The 17,410-nt window shown below is 38.5% G+C and overlaps 4 protein-coding genes across 6 annotated transcripts; 2 read left to right on the forward strand and 2 right to left on the reverse strand.

Annotated features, from left to right (window-relative positions):
* The first annotated feature begins 3,099 nt into the window (after positions 1 to 3,099).
* On the forward strand, positions 3,100 to 4,133 carry LOC110760649 (uncharacterized). Its single transcript, XM_021962949.2, has one exon. The coding sequence runs from the start codon at positions 3,164 to 3,166 to the stop codon at positions 3,929 to 3,931; it is 768 nt and encodes a 255-aa protein (XP_021818641.1). The 5' UTR covers positions 3,100 to 3,163; the 3' UTR covers positions 3,932 to 4,133.
* Positions 4,134 to 4,138: 5 nt separating this feature from the next.
* On the reverse strand, positions 4,139 to 8,625 carry LOC110760648 (putative polygalacturonase). Of its 2 annotated transcripts, XM_021962948.2 has the most exons (6): positions 8,404 to 8,625; positions 7,797 to 8,314; positions 6,303 to 6,423; positions 5,997 to 6,171; positions 5,089 to 5,159; positions 4,139 to 4,904 (listed from the first exon to the last, which is right to left on the reverse strand). In XM_021962948.2, the coding sequence occupies exons 2-6, from the start codon at positions 8,115 to 8,117 to the stop codon at positions 4,264 to 4,266; spliced, it is 1,329 nt and encodes a 442-aa protein (XP_021818640.1). In that variant the 5' UTR covers positions 8,118 to 8,314; positions 8,404 to 8,625; the 3' UTR covers positions 4,139 to 4,263. The 2 variants fall into 2 exon arrangements, with proteins under 2 accessions (XP_021818640.1, XP_088109687.1); XM_088253561.1 differs by having other exon boundaries at positions 7,797 to 8,625.
* Positions 8,626 to 9,067: 442 nt separating this feature from the next.
* POLA3 (DNA primase POLA3) lies at positions 9,068 to 14,417 on the forward strand. 2 transcript variants are annotated; one of them, XM_021962905.2, is made up of 17 exons: positions 9,068 to 9,399; positions 9,877 to 10,010; positions 10,356 to 10,406; positions 10,522 to 10,697; positions 10,951 to 11,028; positions 11,138 to 11,249; positions 11,331 to 11,415; positions 11,501 to 11,552; positions 11,635 to 11,696; positions 11,774 to 11,895; positions 11,984 to 12,105; positions 12,256 to 12,324; positions 12,433 to 12,490; positions 12,657 to 12,730; positions 13,540 to 13,588; positions 13,841 to 13,920; positions 14,136 to 14,417. In XM_021962905.2, the coding sequence occupies exons 2-17, from the start codon at positions 9,893 to 9,895 to the stop codon at positions 14,196 to 14,198; spliced, it is 1,371 nt and encodes a 456-aa protein (XP_021818597.1). In that variant the 5' UTR covers positions 9,068 to 9,399; positions 9,877 to 9,892; the 3' UTR covers positions 14,199 to 14,417. The 2 variants fall into 2 exon arrangements, with proteins under 2 accessions (XP_021818597.1, XP_021818598.1); XM_021962906.2 differs by having other exon boundaries at positions 9,069 to 9,399; positions 12,262 to 12,324.
* Positions 14,418 to 15,201: 784 nt separating this feature from the next.
* On the reverse strand, positions 15,202 to 16,771 carry LOC110760654 (Integrase-type DNA-binding superfamily protein). The gene has a single exon (XM_021962953.2). It carries the CDS (start codon positions 16,473 to 16,475, stop codon positions 15,543 to 15,545), a length of 933 nt encoding a protein of 310 aa, XP_021818645.1. The 5' UTR covers positions 16,476 to 16,771; the 3' UTR covers positions 15,202 to 15,542.
* Between the last annotated feature and the right edge of the window lie 639 nt (positions 16,772 to 17,410).

Genomic DNA, 17,410 nt, shown 5'->3' on the forward strand with positions numbered 1-17,410 from the left:
TAATAGTAACTTAAATCAACTATCTAGATTAAATATAAATTGTTTTAACGGTAAAAAAAAGATCAACGCCTAAAATTTAAATCCAACGATCAAAATAATATTTTAAATTAATCTAAATCAGATCCAACCCCAAAACTCACTCCAAACTCTATAAATACCCACCCATTTCTCATTTAATCTACCAAAAATATTTTTTCTATTTAATCCAATCCAATATGGTCGGATGTCAAGATCCAATCCAATCCGATCCAGTGTGCATTGGATTGGATGATCGGTTTGTATGAAAAAATAATAATCACAAAAAAAAACTTCATAATCTTTCATTACATATAATTCAAAATTCAATATGATCAAATATATGGCATTAATATATTAATTTTTAATATAATAATATAATAATATATTTAATATGTTAATGTTTTAATTTTTTCGAAAGTAAGATTAATATATTAGTGAGAAACAAGATGAAAGTGTAGATATTATACAATATGAATGTATATTCATGTGTATATTGGATTGGTTCAGTTTAGGTTGGATTTTCAATTCTTGATCCATCATCCGAACCGATCCAACTGAATTTCTATTTTTTTGATCCAATTCAATCCACCAATGTTGTCGAAACCAATGAAAATTGGATTGAATTGGATTGGTCATTTTTAACGGATTGGTTTGGATTCTGCACAGCCCTATTTCTGACAGCATTGGTCATAATAAATAAAAAATACTTGTAAGTTCTAAAATCCGAGTGATGCCTTCATGACACTTTGACGGTATGTGCGAGAAAACTCCCTTCACTCAATATCACTTGTATGAAAAAACATTCGAGTGATTATGAAAGACTCTTCCACGATGCACCGTAAGAATTTCCATTGCTATAAAAGAATCATTTTTGAATGAATGGCCAGTGGAGTTTTTTTTAAAAAGAAATTTAGATATATTTGAGTAAATGCTTCTAATCACCTGAGTTACAAAGGATCTTGAAGAAAAATTTGGAGTTAAGAAAATATTTAGATTGCTTAAAATAGGATTGTTGACAATGTAAGCCCAAGAATGTCTACACCAAAGGGCACAAGACAAGATCACTCCAAATTTTGTGGAGTTGGGTTAAGAAAAGGCTTGCCCAAAACTTGGGAGCATGAGATTCAAATGGCCCACTTGCAGTATTTGGTTCAAGCTGGCATTGATTAAGATATGGCATAAACAAAACTAATGATAAGAAAAGAAGATTCAAACTTCACGATCTCCAAAAAAATAATATATTTTTGGGATATTATTTCTGTTGGAGTAAAAAATACTACAACTGCGCCACGTAGCAATCGCAACATAAAATGGCGGTGGTGAGCATGCGTCTTCTGTTCCAAAGTCGCCCTCCCAGAGTCTTGGTCAGCCTCACTCGTTTTCTCCCCCTTCTAACACGTCCTGAGTGACGTCATTTCCGACCCTCTTCTCACACCCGGCACCCAGTTTTACTCAAATACCCCCTTCTCCAATGTTATTTGACCCCTTTTGATTTTCTAAGTTTGGATATTAAAATGTTTCTATACTTATTTACTATTTGAGAGAAGCCCCTTTGTCATTATTTTTTTTGCAAAATTTCAATTGCGTCTCTAATAAGATAAAATTCTAAGAAAAAAAGTCTTAGTTGCCGCCCCCTTTTGGGGGTTGGCTGTCTCCTTCTCTACCTCATTCCCTCTAATTTTACTCCTTCTTTTCTCATTCTCTCAATTTTCCCTCAAAATGGTTAATTTATTTTGTGATATAGAAGCAGTCGTCGTGAAATGATGTCGTCGTCATAATGTAGTCACAGTATTTTAGCCCATGTACACAAGGAGTTGGCTCCCTTCAACATAATTTGGAGCTCTAAAGAGGGGAAGATGTCTGGTTGCGTTGAGTTTGGGTTTAACCAATGCGTGACTATGGGTTTAGCTGGCATGGCACTATGATTTTCTTCAAGTTACCCAGAAGATGTGGAGCGATAGTCTTGTTTCTTAGTTTTGTTTTAGACCAATAATTTTTAGAAACTCTGTAGGAGTTTCTTGTGATTTGTTTTCTATTTAGGATTTTTATTTCTTTTTAGTTTTTGACTTTCCATACGGATTATTCTTTTCTACCATTGAGCGGCGGATTTGTGTTGTAGGTCTTAATACATGTGCTTCTGGTTTCTGGATCGGGGATTTAATCATTGTTTGGGTTGTGCGTGATTCTCTCTAAATTAATTCAACATGTTGTGTTTGATCACTAGAAAAGATTTACCTATATTTAGCACTTAGTTGCTTTGTACTTTTGTACATGCTTTTAAATTTGACATATAGGATGCTAGTCGCCCCAAAGATTTCGTATTGTAAATTTTATTTACTACAAAAGGACTCATCAAAGTCTTTCGTTAAATAACCATGAGATGTGGTGTGGTGATAGCTCAACTCATTCCTTAACCATGAGGTTGGGGGTTCGATCCCCGCCCATGGGAATGGAGCGCATTTCGTGGCCAGCCGTTTACCTCCATTGGGAGAGCTCCCGCGGCGAAAGGGATTAGTCATTGCTGTCGGCGGTGGATACCCTTGGATCTCACCTAAAAAAAAAAAAAAAAAGTCTTTCGTTAAATGAGTTTTGTTTATTACAAAAGATTCTTTAGCAAACTCATTTATTAGCGAGACCCGAATTTTGCTCATCTAATGACTTTTAGCTCTTCAATTAAATTTTCTACATTAAAACAAGAAACAATACAATCAATCCAAAAGTCAGATGACTTTTAGCTCTTTCATATTTATGTCACCTCATCACTATGAGAGAGTATAGTAAAACGATGAAGAGTCTCTTGAGATGCTCCTAGTTAGCTTAGGTGAATGGCAAATATGTAAATTCGACAAGAGAACGAGCCCTTATTTGGAAATTGTATCCATGTGGTCGTGCCCGATTTTCCAAGTCAACTCAGTCGAATCTCATATCCCCTCCAACTAACAGCTCTCCTGTGAACCCAAACTAACCGGAAACCCCCTCCCTCCAATCACGTGGCCGGTCACCCCATTGCCCGCTGCCCGCCTTTCCCTCCTCCCCTCACTCAAATAGTCACAATTTTCAAACCCAACTGCCCGATCTGCCCGAAACACATCCCTTATAAGTTATATATATCACCACCAACCGCTCATCTTCTCCAACTCGCAAAATGGCCAAACTCGTCTTCTTCCTCGTCGCTCTCCTCTTCCTCTTCTCCTTCTCCCACGCCCGCACGCCGTCCGATCTACCCGAGAAGGAAACCAACGGCCGCGATCTTGCCAGTACCAAGTTACCCGAATCCGAACCCAAGCCCGCCACCACCATATTCTTACCCAGCGAGAAACGCGACTCCGAACCCGCCGAGGTCTTCGAATGGATACCGGAGGCCGCCGATACGAAGCTTCCGGATTCTGATGGCCCCACCATCTTGGCCAACGAAGAGTCGACTGAGTTCACACACAGCGAGTCTGTTCCGTTGACCATCATCAGCTTCCGCCCCGTCAACCGCCATTTCCCCAGGCGCCCCTTCCCGTTATCGTTCCGTCACGGACACCGTTGCCGCCATGGCCGCCGCCATGTCGGGCCGTGGAGCCCACGCTTCCACGGAGGAGAACGCGACCGCGACGTCGTTCCGTACGGTGATGACATGATCCTCGGTGACGACTTGGCGTCCGATTCGGTGTTACGCGGCGGACCGCGCCAGATCCCTCCTAGGTGGGGCAGTTTCCGCCACGGTGGGCCCAGGTACCCGTTCAGGCACGACGACGACATGGAATTGGAGAGGCCGCATCACCATCATCACCACCGCCACGACCACGACCACGACGGCGAAGAATTTGAAGGAATGGAGAAGCCGAGAGAGCACAGGCATGAACACGAACGAGAGCACGAGGGTGGTTTGATGAGGAGTTTCCGCAAGTTCTTGAACCGCTTTTGAGTTTTGAAGCGACTATCTTAATCTTATCTGTTTCTGGTTTTACTTTCCAGCTTGTAATCGTATGAGACTCTGTTTCTGTAAATAACCATGCATCCATGGGAGATGTAGCATCTTATCTTATTTGTATTATGCATCTACGTATCTATGTAAGTTTGTACTACTATGACTAGATATATTTTATTTATAAAAGAATGGTTTGCTATGTGATTGCATCTGAACCCAGAAATTTTCTCTACTTTATATGGTAGGAAAATGAAAAAGAACAGAAAATACAGAGCTGAATTCTTGTAGCTTAGAGGAGCAGAGAGGAAGAGTTACATAAATAGAAATTTTTAGGAGTAGTTGGGGCATGTAGATGCTTGCTGGGCACTGCTCAGCTCTGAGCATTGTAAAGGGCTAACCAGATGGGCGGCCCCGCTAATGTCCGAGCACTTCCAGGGTGGCGATCTTGATCCCGTCATGCCGTGTAGATTGATGTTGGAGAGACAGATTCCGGTGAAAGGGGCGTTCTTCAGACCTAGTATTACGCCGGCCTGCTGAACCTGCAAGCCCCAAATGTCCTTCAATGTGATGCCCTTCACGACTGGGAGAGCATTTTGGTTGTATTTGTCATCTGGGTGGTCTCCAACATCTCCTGCAATCTTTATTCCCCTTCGGACTTTTTCCATGTACACGTCTGAAACTGTGATGTTTCTTATGAACCCTCCCCGGCCGATGTTTGTTTTGATGTGGATGCCAACTCCCATGTTGTAAAGGTTTATGTGTTCAGCCAAGACATTCTCCACCCCACCAGAGGTTTCACTTCCGATCGCAATTCCAGCAAATGGGGATGATCCTCTAACCCGGCGGATGGTAATGCCCGAACTAGGGCGGCCATAAGCGATCCCGTACTCATCCCATCCGCTCTTTACAGCCACAAGATCATCTCCAGTAGATATGTATGAGTCCTCTATGCAGACATTAGAGCTTGAATCTGCACATATGAATACAAAGATATACATTATGAACATGAACATAAAGAGGCTTCACACTTAAAACTAGAGGCAAATAGACAATTGTGACTCTTCCATACTCAATCGTGACACCTATATAATGCACAGACCCTTGTCTTTTCCGCAGTAAACAAGATGTGGCTTATTTAGATAATAGGCATGTACCTGGATCAACTCCATCAGTGTTGGGAGAGTCATATGGAGCCAAAATTGTGACATACCGGACAACAACGTTGCTGCAAAGGAGAAAAGTATGTATCAGATCAAAATTACAGCTCAGCAGTACATTCTTTGCAGAAGGTGCATTAGGCTCAAGCACCATAAGGGCAGTTTAGGAAAACATGAAACAGGATGGTTGTGTTTGTACTATAATTTAGCTGGTCGATTTGATGTAATTCCAGCTTATAATCAGCATGTATTGGCAAAGTCGAAGTAAATACATCAAGAAATTTGACTTTCATCCATAAAAACTTTCCAACCTAAACATTATCAGATAGCATCCAACCTCAGGTTGAACTGGTTATTTAACTTTTGTACAGCCCTCTATGAAATGCTACCTTCTCTTCAACCGTTTACAAAGTGAGTTTCTGACAGAAGTTCCAAAAGTATTTCTCTCATTGAAGTGAGGCAATCAATCAGAACATTAACAATAAGGCGCCAACTAACCTTTCTTCCCACAATCAATCCCTTCTGACCTACCTGAACAACATGTATGGACGCCCTCAACCCCCTTCTTTATTGCAAATTTATAACTTACTTCCAAGTTTCTGTAGTCACTAACTCAACTCAGAATGGCAGCAAATAAAAAAGAATATGATGAATTTTTCACTTCAAACTTCATAATTTACTTTCGTTAAAGTGATTCAGCTTCAAAAAACAATTGGTTTGAATAAAGGGTGAACAAAAGACTCTACTTTGCAATCATAAGTAAAACAAACTGACGGATATAATTTTTGAACGAAAATGGCAGGTAGAGTACTGTAAAAGACTAGAAACATAAGGGAAAACAAAAGATATAAGGTCCTGTCTATAAATAAAAAAAAGCAGAACTAAATTCCACGTTTGGCTGTTACCTGCAATAAACAGGGTGAATGTTCCAAAAGGGAGAGTTCTGGAAAATCACATTGGAAATGATAATGTTTTTCGAGTTCATGAATTCGATAAGATTTGGTCTAGTAAACTGAAGAGTTCTTTGCCTCCACATGTTCCACCATACATCCCCTTGGCCATCGATTGTCCCATTCTCACCTGAAAAGGAACAACTCATTAGATGTAGGGTAACCCATAAAAAGAAGAAGTATGTCAACTCCCACAACCCAGCCTCTACCACACCCAAAAACAAAACAAAAAAACAATAATTAAATCTTGTTCAAACCTACCAGTGATAACCACATCATGGATTCCATCTCCATGAATAAAGCTCATATACCTTCCTCCAGGAAGCTCCCTCCCTCTTCCATAAGATGGCAAAGGAGCAATCAGCGGCCAAGTCCTAGTATCCTGATGATCAATGTACGAAGAGAATTGGAAGGAGCACAACATAAAATGAAACAATGACCACAAAATAAATCAACATTCACAAAAAATTTTCACTTCTATCATATAGTAAAGGGGGAAAAAAGGTTTGTTGTAATGATGTTTACATGAGCGTCAGCATTTACAGCATTAATATTTAGGACCCTGCTGCTGCAAATCAGCAAAAATACAATAGTGAAAATTTTGAAATGATGTATTCTAAGAGATGCTTTACCGTACAAAATGCAGGGCTTCAAATAAACCACAGACATATTAGTGGAAACTGATTATTTGGAATAACTTTCAGTATGAAAGTTATAATCATTCCAGTAAAGGAACTTATGATAATTGTTTGCTGTGCCATATTGAAATTGTAATTTTATATACATTCACTTTCATTTGCCAAGAGGAGAAAAAAAGTTAAAGATGTTTCTTGGAAAAGAACCCCATAGATTAACTGCTAGCACAAATTATTGCCTCATGTTATGAGCTAACAAAAGTAGCAGAGCATTCTAATAAATGAACAGCTACTTTTGAACATGACAGATAGTTACAAGTTCAAGTACAGAAAACCATGGAACCATCAGGTATGGCGCTCTGAGACCCACTGATTAGGGTGTCACATTCTTTTCCCGCATTAAGCACAAAATCATGCCATAATCAAAGGTTAGGTTGCTTTTTCATGACAGTCAAAGTTAAACTTACTACTATAATATTTGATTTGGCTTATAGCCTAAAATATAAATCATAGTGTTTAATTAATAGAAGATATTTACTTTTAGAGGAATAGTTTTTGTAATAAAATAATACCAAGCCATTCTTATCCTTGTCGAACCAGCAATATACTAATTTATTGTGACAGTATCAAAGACGACAAGATCAGTGACAAACCATCTAGCTGTCCAACTATTTAATTCATCATTCTATAAATGATATGCACATGCAACCACGGTGCAATATACCCACCATGTATTTCTGCTTTTAGCCTGGTTCCACCACATAGCCCGAGGCCACACATTCATTCTTGCTAAGCCACACAGGGCCAAAACAAGTGGGAATTTTTTTTTTTTAATAGACACAAACACTCATTTAGAACAAACACAAACACTCATAGAGATTACAAAAGTTGAACAGAATCACACTTAAAACTCTGAAACCACTCATTTACTTGCATGACCCTACACTCTCATTCCTCAACTCTTTCAATAAAAAAAAGGCACAACCCAATAAAACTGAAGCACAAATTTGTGGATTTTGTGGCATCAAATTAACTATGGCCATGGTAAAAGTATTAATTTGTAGAGCACAAGCTAGGTGAACACATTGAATTGGTCATAAAAAGAGTGTTGGGTTTGTACCTGGGTGGCTTTGATAACAGCACCTTTGGCCAAATAAAGAGTCATATGGCTTGTGAGATTGAAGCTCTCTGTTACGTAGACCCCAGGAGGTATGTAAAGAAGCGTGCCTCCTCTCCTCTTCAAATGCTCAATCCGATATATCGCTTCCTGAAACGCCTTGGTGTTCAATGTAACGCCGTCGCCGACGCCTCCGAAATCCGTTATCGATATCTTGTCGTTTCGGTAGCTCATGGGCACTATCCCAGAGCAAGTTACCACTTCCGCCACTGAGAAGTAGCTAAGGCAGAGGAAAATCGAAAGGGAAAACCAGAGATAACCCATTTTTGGTAATTTCTAGAGTTTACGAGGGGAACTGAGAGATAAAGCGGAGGGGTTAAAGTCTAAAGCGCCAAAGAGAAAGCTCCAAAGAGTGCTTTAATGGGTGAGTAGAAGGAGCAAATGCTAGTTGTTTAGATCTGGGAACGGAACAAAGAGAAGGCTCCAACAACCCAGCTCCAAAGAAGCGATTTTGGGTTAAGCTGCAAAATGGGTTTGCATTAATTAATTCAAAGACAACAGCTTTTGGTTAAAGATTTGAAAGCAGAAAGCAGAGCGAGGAAGAACATACTGGTTGTTGTAGTTGTGGGTTTGAGCTTAAAGCTTTAGCTGCGCTGATCCAATGGCTGAGATGAGCCTGGGAGATGACTTCGGAACTCGGAATCGGAGTTTATGAAGTTGAGAGTGAGAATTTTGTCTGTAAGTAATTGTCTTGAGCTGATAAAAGCGGAGGAGAGAGCGTGTGAGTAGAGCAAGTTGTGGGAGCGCAACACTTAAAAGCACATTGGGTCGGTACCGCTTTTGTCACAAAAAATAAGCGCTTTCCAATGGAAAAATGCTACCGTTAGTTCCGGGTGAGGCATGGAGAATTTTGGGGCGTTGATGAGTGGAACCCACATTATCAATGGATGAAAATACTTCACCCTTATAATTTGCAGCCATTTGTAAGGTCCACATTATCAATGACTGTAAATACTTCATACGAGTCATACGAGAGATATTAAGAGAGGGAGGATTCGAAGACGGAACATTGAATACAGTAGTAATTGTTCTTAACTATTTGAACTACAACAAATTCGTTGTAAAGTAGAATCTCTAGTTTAAATGTAATTTCATCTTAGATGGAAGATGCATGCTGCAACAAAATAATAATTTAGAATTTAGAGAATTAATTAACCAAATTTTCTTTTTAAAAACAAGGTGGGAGACGATTCAAAGCTTAGGAGGAGAAGTAGAAGAAGTAGTTTTCCCTTCTCCTTCAATTGAGAAACAAATAAATCACATGAAATTGAACATGGGGCTTTCAAAATTCAGACTCAACATTGGCCTTTTGGGCCAGGAAGTTAGGCTCATGACGTTCAGTCCAGTTAGATTGAGAGGACCGCGTACTCCCTCGCAACACTGAATCATAGCTCCTCTGGTTTTTCCCGCCATCTTGCCTAGTCCCCGTCTTTGCCCTATCCCGCCAATTTTAACACACAACTCTCTCTCTCATCGCCTCCCCTCCCTTATTCACTTTGCGCTCTCTGTCTCTCTCTTCGTGTTCCTTCACTTGGCTCTCTCCGAGGTCAGTGCCCTCTTTCATTTCATTTCAATTTTATTTTTGCTTCGACTTTTTGTTTGGTTGCCGAGAAAGTGAAGGAAACGCAAAGAAAATTTACTTTCTGTTACTTACATTCAATTGTAATGTGAATTTCGTTTCATAATTATCATGGGTTTTGAAATTTGACCCCTTTTTTTCTGGTTAATACGTTAATTTTATTGTTGGGTTTAGTTTTTTTGTTCTTTCCATTCTCGTGGTAATGTTAATTCTGCTTGATTGTGATGTTGGGTGCCAAGAGAAGAAAATAAAACAGAAGGTTGCTCAATCAAGCTTCTCATTATCTGTTTGATGTTCATTTTGATTGTATGAGAAAGTCTTAGTTATTATTCCTCCCAATCACATGTATATTGTCAATGCTATTATGTTAGGGTTTACTAGACCTATGCTTAAATCTCTATGCATTTTGGAACAATGAAGATGCTGATTGGACATAAAATGCAGGGACTCTGCTGAAAAAATGACTGGAGACGAAGTTTCCAAAGGCAGCGATGACATGATGATTGACGAACATGAACAGAAGCAAGGGAATGCGGTTCCTGATGGATTTAACTCTCATTATCTCAAAGTTTACTATGGTAATCCTAGTTTAAGTTTATATTCTATTTGAATGTAATTGAGATAGTTATGGAGTTTTTGATTGCTTTAGAAGCTATGGTTCTATAGAATTTTCATTTATAAGCAAGATGCTTCAATCGAATTGGTGGTTGTAACTTGTAACTTGTAACCTGTAAGGCACTTAAGACTTCAAACTTAGAACTAGATACAATTATGTGAACATTTGCTTCTTGTTTGTGTAACAAGATATCGGTAATCACATGCAATGAGTGTTTGCTATTTACTGAACATTTTTTTCGTTGATATGAATTTTGAGTTGTGATTTTGATAATCTTCCCCTTAACATAAAGTGTTATTTGTGATAGGAAAGCTCTTTCCATATGCGGATATTTTTAAATGGATGTCCTATGGAAATGGTAAGCCACATCTCTCGATCAACCTGGTTCTAACCTTCAGTTTTCTTTGTGTTTTCATGTGCACACCTTGAAATTTATTTCTTCTGTGAACGTGTAACTGATTGCTGATTTGTAGATGGGAAGCATCCTGCATGCAACCAGTCCTACTTTAGCCGGAGAGAGTTCTCTTTCACACTGGATAATGAGGTTTATCTGCGGTTCCAGTCTTTCAACTCTATGTCTGAGCTTGAAAATTCGGTGAAAGAAAAGTGTCCAGTCAAAATAGATATTGGGCCTGTGTACAGTGTTGATGTAAGCTTTTTATGTCTGTATTTCCCAACTATTTGATAATGCAAGCGTTGACTTGACCTAACAATTGAATCATTCAAATCCTGAAAACCAACTTAGAAACAAGATGTATTTGAAAGAATTCATAATTATAGATCAAAGATAGAATTCCTGTCCATGGTTTCTTGTTAATTTTAATTGTTGCCTGTGGTTGGGTTTATAATAACCTTTTAGCACCATATCTGTGGTTTGAGTTTTCATCTTTTCTATGTTGCAGCCTTCAAAGAGGCATGCATATGCTCAGAGTGGCGATAATGTTTTCACCCCAGTGGAGAGGGAGCTGATTTTCGATATAGTAAGCTAATCAACGACTTGAACTTTGAAGATAGTCAATAGTCAGAGTCTAACTAAACCTTTGACTATGACTGTTCTACGACATGTTTGAGTAAGGTTTTCTCCAACAGGATATGTCAGATTACGATGATGTTAGATACTGCTGCTCAGGAGCTGATGTTTGTTTGGAGTGCTGGCCGCTTATGACAATTGCTATCAAAGTTATTGATACTTCCCTTAGAGGTAGGAATTTTGTGTTTTGGAATCTGATATATATGTGGTTAGAACCTTGACTTTTCACTTTTCTAAACTTATTTGGTGCAGATGACTTTGGTTTCAGTCACATTCTCTGGGTATATAGTGGAAGACGTGGTGTTCATTGCTGGGTTTGTGATGGGAAAGCAAGAAGGTAATTCTCTTAACAGTAGTAATCTTCCGTTTCTTAGGTTCCTAAGGCATGTCATGAAACTTAAACCATGTTCATTTTTCTTCAGGCTGACAAATGAACAGAGAGCAGCTATTGCTGACTATTTTCGTGTCTATAAGGTTGTGCGCTGTTTAAATTACATTTGGGTTTTGAAAGATTTTTCCATTTTTGTGAAAGTTGTTGATTCTATACTTTGTTCAGGGCAATGAAAACAGTCATAAAAAGGTTTCTTTTACCGGTCTTGCTCTCCATCCGTTCCTTGCGTAAGTAGAAACGTACATTATTGACTTTATGATACCGGGCCCTTTGTTGCTTCCACTAAGAGTATTCATTCATGCAGGAGATCTTATACTGAAGTTCTTATGGATTTCTTTGAGAGGAAATTGCTTTTGAGTCAAGAGATATTTTCAACTGAGGAGAGATATGAAAAGATCTTAGATATGATTCCTGATCCTGATCAATGTATATGATGATTCTTTTCATGTCCTATGCATCTCTATGCCATATCCTGGAATAATGGTCAAGTTATAATACTTTGTTATCCTTGCAGCTATTACTTCTGAGCTTCGCGGGAAATGGCAGGAAAAGAGAAGAACCGCTAATTCAAAAGATGACATTAATGTTGTTAGATGGGAGCAGCTGAAAAACATGCTGCAATCTGGAAAACATAAGGTACAAATAGCAGATGTTTGTGAGTGTATGTACCAAAAGTGCATTGTTCTGGGACAATGATCCTAGTCTGTGAAATCGGATTTTGATGTTTGAAATTGTAATTAAGCCTGTAGTGAACTTAATTTTACTTTTAATCATTTATTGTTTAAGGTGCAGGGACTGCGTAGGTGTGTTGAAGAGATTGTGTTCTCTTTTACCTACCCTAGGCTTGACATGGAGGTATGCACAACAGCCCCACTTTCTTTTACTGCCTCCTGTTATTCAACTAGTAGTGAGCATAAACTAACTACATCAGAAATATATGCTAAAAGAATCTGTTTGTGGTAGGTTTCAAAACATATGAACCATTTGTTAAAGGCACCATTCTGTGTACATCCAAAAACAGGTTAGTCCCGGTGGAGTTTGTTTTTCTGGTGGTACAGGGTCTGATTGATCGTATTTTATGAATTTTTTCGGGCCCTTAACCACTTTTTACCCTCCCCCCAATTGATAAGTATTAGGCATTTGGATATTCTTAATGTTTCTCAGTTTATTTTATTTCTTTGTTCCAGGTCGTGTCTGTGTTCCAATTGATCCAAACCATTGTGAGGAATTTGATCCTACTGCAGTACCAACCCTTTCCAACGTAAATATGTACTTGACTTCCAGTTTTCTTCTTCTTTGCATATATGTTTTCTTGGTGGGTGATTCTGTTATTTTTAGTCGAACTTTCTACATAATACATATTCAACCATGTAAGATGGCAAATTTGATATAATATTATAATTTTGACCATAGGGTGGTTTTTATGTGATCTAACCTGTATAGGATGCAACAATATGCACTGGTGCTTTCTCTGCCGAACCTTTTATATGACAAGAATGCTCTGAAAATATAACTAAACTAAGCCTTAATTCTACTGCGGGGTCAGCTACATGAGTCCTTTTTTCCATTCCACTATATCAACGAATTTAGCCTCAATCACACCTTTCACATTCATGTCCATCCACATTACCTCTGACCACGTTTTTGGTCATCATCTTCCCTTAGAACCTTATACTTTAATCAAATCACTCTTTCGTAAAACTGCATTGCTAGGTTGCCGTTGTACATGTTCAAACCCCTTTAAACAATTTTCCCTTATTTCATCTTCAAGTGATACTACTACTACCGTTTTAGGAATACATTCATTTCTGATGGTATCTTTTCTTGTATATTACTTCAGCATCTTTACATCTGCAGTCAGCTGCATTCAACCTATGGACATGTTGTAGCCTAGTTGCCTAGCACTCCGTGTCTTGTAACATTGCGGGTCTGGATATTTTGTAACCAAAAAGATGATGTGCATGCCTTTTTATTGCAATAAATTGTACATTATGTAAGCTGGTTTTTTCTCACAATTCATTGTCTTTTGAGTTTTATGTATCTTACTTGATTTTTATGTTTAATCTGCAGCTTTTAGAACAACTCAATATTGGAGGTCTAAGAGCAGAAGCTGATAATGGTGCGTCAAGTGACATCACATTTCTTTCATTTCATCTAGCATTGACTCTAATTTAGCATAGGAGGTTATACCTAGACGGAAAAATGATGTCGTTGGGAGGTTGTATCATGTATGATTATTGATTAGGCAATTTTGATGTAGGAAAAGCTAGAAATTTTCCTGTTTACTGCAGGTGAACCTGCACTAAGAGCCACTTGAAATATATTTTGCTTTTGTGATTGATGGTGTTGTATATCTTTTACTTTATCACAGAGTGGGACAGAACGTCACTTGGAAAATCAATAAGGTTTTTCAGATCCTCATTTTTGCAGCCTCTGCTAAAATCTTGCAAGGTACGTAAGCAACTAACAAAACATTTTTATTTTAATTATGCATGAAAGATTGTTCATAAACCAGAATCATCTCGTCATGTTGAAGGATCTAGTTCTCTAGAGTAGAACAGAACATTCCACAAAGTCCTAATTTGATACCAAAAACAAAAATTATTTTTCAGACTTAGTTGTGTTCTTATCTATTAATAGGTATTGTTATTCATGAATGTTTGCAGGAGGAGATGGAAAGTTCATACAATGCGAAACTGCAGCAGTCGAAGAACTCCTTTAGTTGGTAGAACTGTTTGCTACAATACAATTATAATTCATCTTGTGGAATTGTCCCAACTTTCTGTGGTCCAGTTGATGTGGAGTTATATTTTCAAAAGACAATCAGGATTTATCAACGTACTGACATCTATTTGTAAATGCCATGACACTTTGTTCACCAAACAGCACACGTATATCTTTTTTTTTAAAATATTCCTGTTGCAATTATTCTTCTTTTTTTGTTTCCAGTGCAAAATGTCCAGAAAATCATGTGGAGTGTATAGTTACAATCATCACATGTATATGATAGTCCGAGTTCGAATCTCCCTTCCTCACTTTGTTCATAGGGAAAAAAACAAAAACTAACAACCAGTTTCTATATGCCACCTAAATTTATAGACATACCTATTTCATTATTACAATCACCACAGCTTTAATATCTCCATTCTGATTTCCCATTGGAACTGATCTCTTATATGATCCATCATTTCAATTTCCATTTTCGTCATGCATAAATATACTTAAATGGTAAAAATGGGGGATGATACAACACGGAACTGCCTCCTCCTATATATATGTGTGTGTTGTCAGTTCTTGAAAGGATGATGATGAAGAAGCCAATCTGAAGAGACATAACGTTCACATGGTGTTTCTTCTCCAATAGGCACAACTGGTCTTTGGAGGACCACAAAACAACCTCATCTCCATTTTCACAGCAATAAGGATAAGGCCTTTCTTCTTCACTGACGTGGCTCACCTCATTTCACCATCACCACTTTGGGATTTGTTTTTTTTTCTTTCTACTTTTTATTACAAGCGATAGTCTAAACTAAAGGAGAGACGGAATCCTCACACACACATCAAATAAAGATGCCATGTGGGTTCAAACCCGACTTCTTGTCCGCAAGTCAATGCCATTTTTCATTGGGTTAGATCCGTTGGTTGATTTTAGGTATAATTTTGGAGATCAAAAATTTGAGAATTTTGGTTTATATATGTAGCAAGAACTTTAAACATTCATTAAATCACCACTTAATCCATAAATAACACAACTCAAGGTGCCCTCAGACATTTCATATGACTGGCAAAGTGCCTTGGTGTACAAAAACAAGGCACAAATACAGGGCCACAAACAAAAGGGCCAAAACATAAATAATTAACCCCAACCAAACTTAGAAACCGAAAACAAAAACAAACAAAACATATTCAGATGGCTCCTCTTGTAAGAATAAACTACCAATTTACACTTTACCACTAATACTAAACTAAACAAACAGAAATTGACTTACTACTAGTAGTACAGCTACTTACTTATATACCCTTAATTTGAAATTTTAATCTAAACACCCAAGATTAAGAAAATTAAGACTCTTCTAATTTGCAAGAACTTCCCAAATCAACTCAGGATCATAGGAAGGCATTCTTGCAAGTGAGCAGCCTTCAAATTCTGAGTCCTCTGCTATCCCCATTGACCACTCTGTTGAAATAGAGGGTGGTGAATTCTCACACCTCCAAACCCCATCTTCAGAAACTGTTGGTGTTGCTGTTGGTGTTGCTGTAAAAGACACCAATTCTTGACCAGAACCGTCGCCAAAACCCGACGCCGACGAATCCACCTTCATCACAGCCTTCTCATTCTCACTGGAATTACTGCTCTTATTCGCATTCTTCTTGGCTCTTTCTCTCTTCACCTTCTGGCAAATCGCTTGAATCTTTGCATCCACGGAGGTCTTCACAGCGTTCAATCTAGCGCAATCTCCAAAACCCATCTTACTTGGGTCCTTAAGATTGGGAAAATTCAACCTTGCATACTCTCCTCGAAGCTTATAAGCCGCCCTATCGTAAGCATATGCGGCGGCTTCGGCGGTGTCGTATGTGCCAAGCCAGACCCTCATTCTGTTCTGAGGGAGCCTGATCTCAGCGACCCATTTGCCCCAATGCCTCTGTCTCACTCCCCTGTAGAGCTTCTTCTTGCATGGAGCCATGTAAGAGGTTGAAGAACAAGCAGAGCTCTGAACTGGGTTCTTCTGAAAAAAGCGTGAAACGGTGGCGTTTGCCCGGCTTTCGTCGCAGAACTTCTGGAGAAGGTCTCTCTGGCGAAGGTAAACTGATGAACCCAGTGGCTCAGAAACAGAGCTGTTGTTGCTGGTGGTGGTGGGGGTGGTGGAGAGTGCTTGTGGGCAATGGGAGAAAATTGAGTCCAAGGTGTTTGTGTTGCTTGTTAAGATGAGATTTGAGAGTGAAGATCGGATGTCAATGGTGGCAGAAAACCCAAAAGCTAGCTTACTGTCTTGCATTGTGTCCATAGTTTTGGTAAAAAATTGAAGCAAATATTTAATCTGTAGGAAACAGGGCACTGAAAATAAGTCCCTTTTCCTAAAGAACCAGAAGTGAAAAACAAACAATTTGCAGATGAGATGAAAGAGCTAAGCAGAGCAGAGAGCTCAAAAGAAGAGCAAGGTAGAGTTGCAGAAGAAAAAGAAAGGCAGAAGCTTTGGAAGCTCTGGCCCTCTGAGAGAGAGAGAGAGAGAGAGAGAAAGATGGGACTTTTTTTTTTTTGTTCTTGCTTAGGTTTAGAGCAAGATTATGGATTACTATGCTTAAAGGCTGAAGGGTGTCCTTATTTATAGCTGCAGTTTATTGCTGAGCTTTTAACTTCTATAACCTCTGTTCACAACTTCAAAATTTTACATGGTTTGAAATTTGGTCCAACTTACCTCAACCCACATGTTGGATATGACTATTTTGCCCTTTTATGCGGAAAGTGAGCCAAAATTGTGTTGGATTATTTTTATTTTTTTTGTTTTGTTTTTCCTTTTGGTTTCATTCCTTTGGTCAATTGAAGAATAAGAGTTTCTCTCCTTATTTTCTTTTACAATCCCAAATTCTGTGTTGAGTATTGTTAACTTGATATAGTACGGTTTTAATTTAATGAAGTGAATGTGTTAAATTGATATAGTTTATTTTGTAACAACTTAAACTTTTAAGTTTAGTGATTGTCTAACATTATATCAAACTTTTGATTTATACGTGTAAAGTGAGATTGTAAGCTTGCAAGCAAGGGAGGGTATTAGCTCGATCTACATCAAGAAGCTTTGGGAGCCTAATTTTTATTGTCCAGCATGTGTTTGGTATTGTTAACTTGCTTTGGAACCCTTCTCTTTCTCCACAAAATCATAACCAAAGGCTCAAAAACTAGTAAGTATGATATTATGAAGAAAGATACGAAGGGTGTTATTGT

The sequence above is a fragment of the Prunus avium genome, chromosome 5 (genome assembly GCF_965620075.1).
Source record: "Prunus avium chromosome 5, drPruAviu1.hap1.1, whole genome shotgun sequence".
Taxonomy (NCBI): Eukaryota; Viridiplantae; Streptophyta; class Magnoliopsida; order Rosales; family Rosaceae; genus Prunus; species Prunus avium.

Coding starts and splice junctions, on each gene's coding strand:
- LOC110760648 (XM_021962948.2), bottom strand. CDS start 8,117: ATGGGTTATCTCTGGTTTTCCCTTTCGATTTTCCTCTGCCTTAGCTAC. Junction 6,172..6,302: donor CCATGATGTGGTTATCACTG/GTAGGTTTGAAC, acceptor GTTCCTTTTCAG/GTGAGAATGGGACAATCGAT. Junction 4,905..5,088: donor CACTGATGGAGTTGATCCAG/GTACATGCCTAT, acceptor TCATATGTGCAG/ATTCAAGCTCTAATGTCTGC.
- POLA3 (XM_021962905.2), top strand. CDS start 9,893: ATGACTGGAGACGAAGTTTCCAAAGGCAGCGATGACATGATGATTGAC. Junction 11,250..11,330: donor TATTGATACTTCCCTTAGAG/GTAGGAATTTTG, acceptor TATTTGGTGCAG/ATGACTTTGGTTTCAGTCAC. Junction 13,921..14,135: donor CTCTGCTAAAATCTTGCAAG/GTACGTAAGCAA, acceptor GAATGTTTGCAG/GAGGAGATGGAAAGTTCATA.
- LOC110760654 (XM_021962953.2), bottom strand. CDS start 16,475: ATGGACACAATGCAAGACAGTAAGCTAGCTTTTGGGTTTTCTGCCACC.
- LOC110760649 (XM_021962949.2), top strand. CDS start 3,164: ATGGCCAAACTCGTCTTCTTCCTCGTCGCTCTCCTCTTCCTCTTCTCC.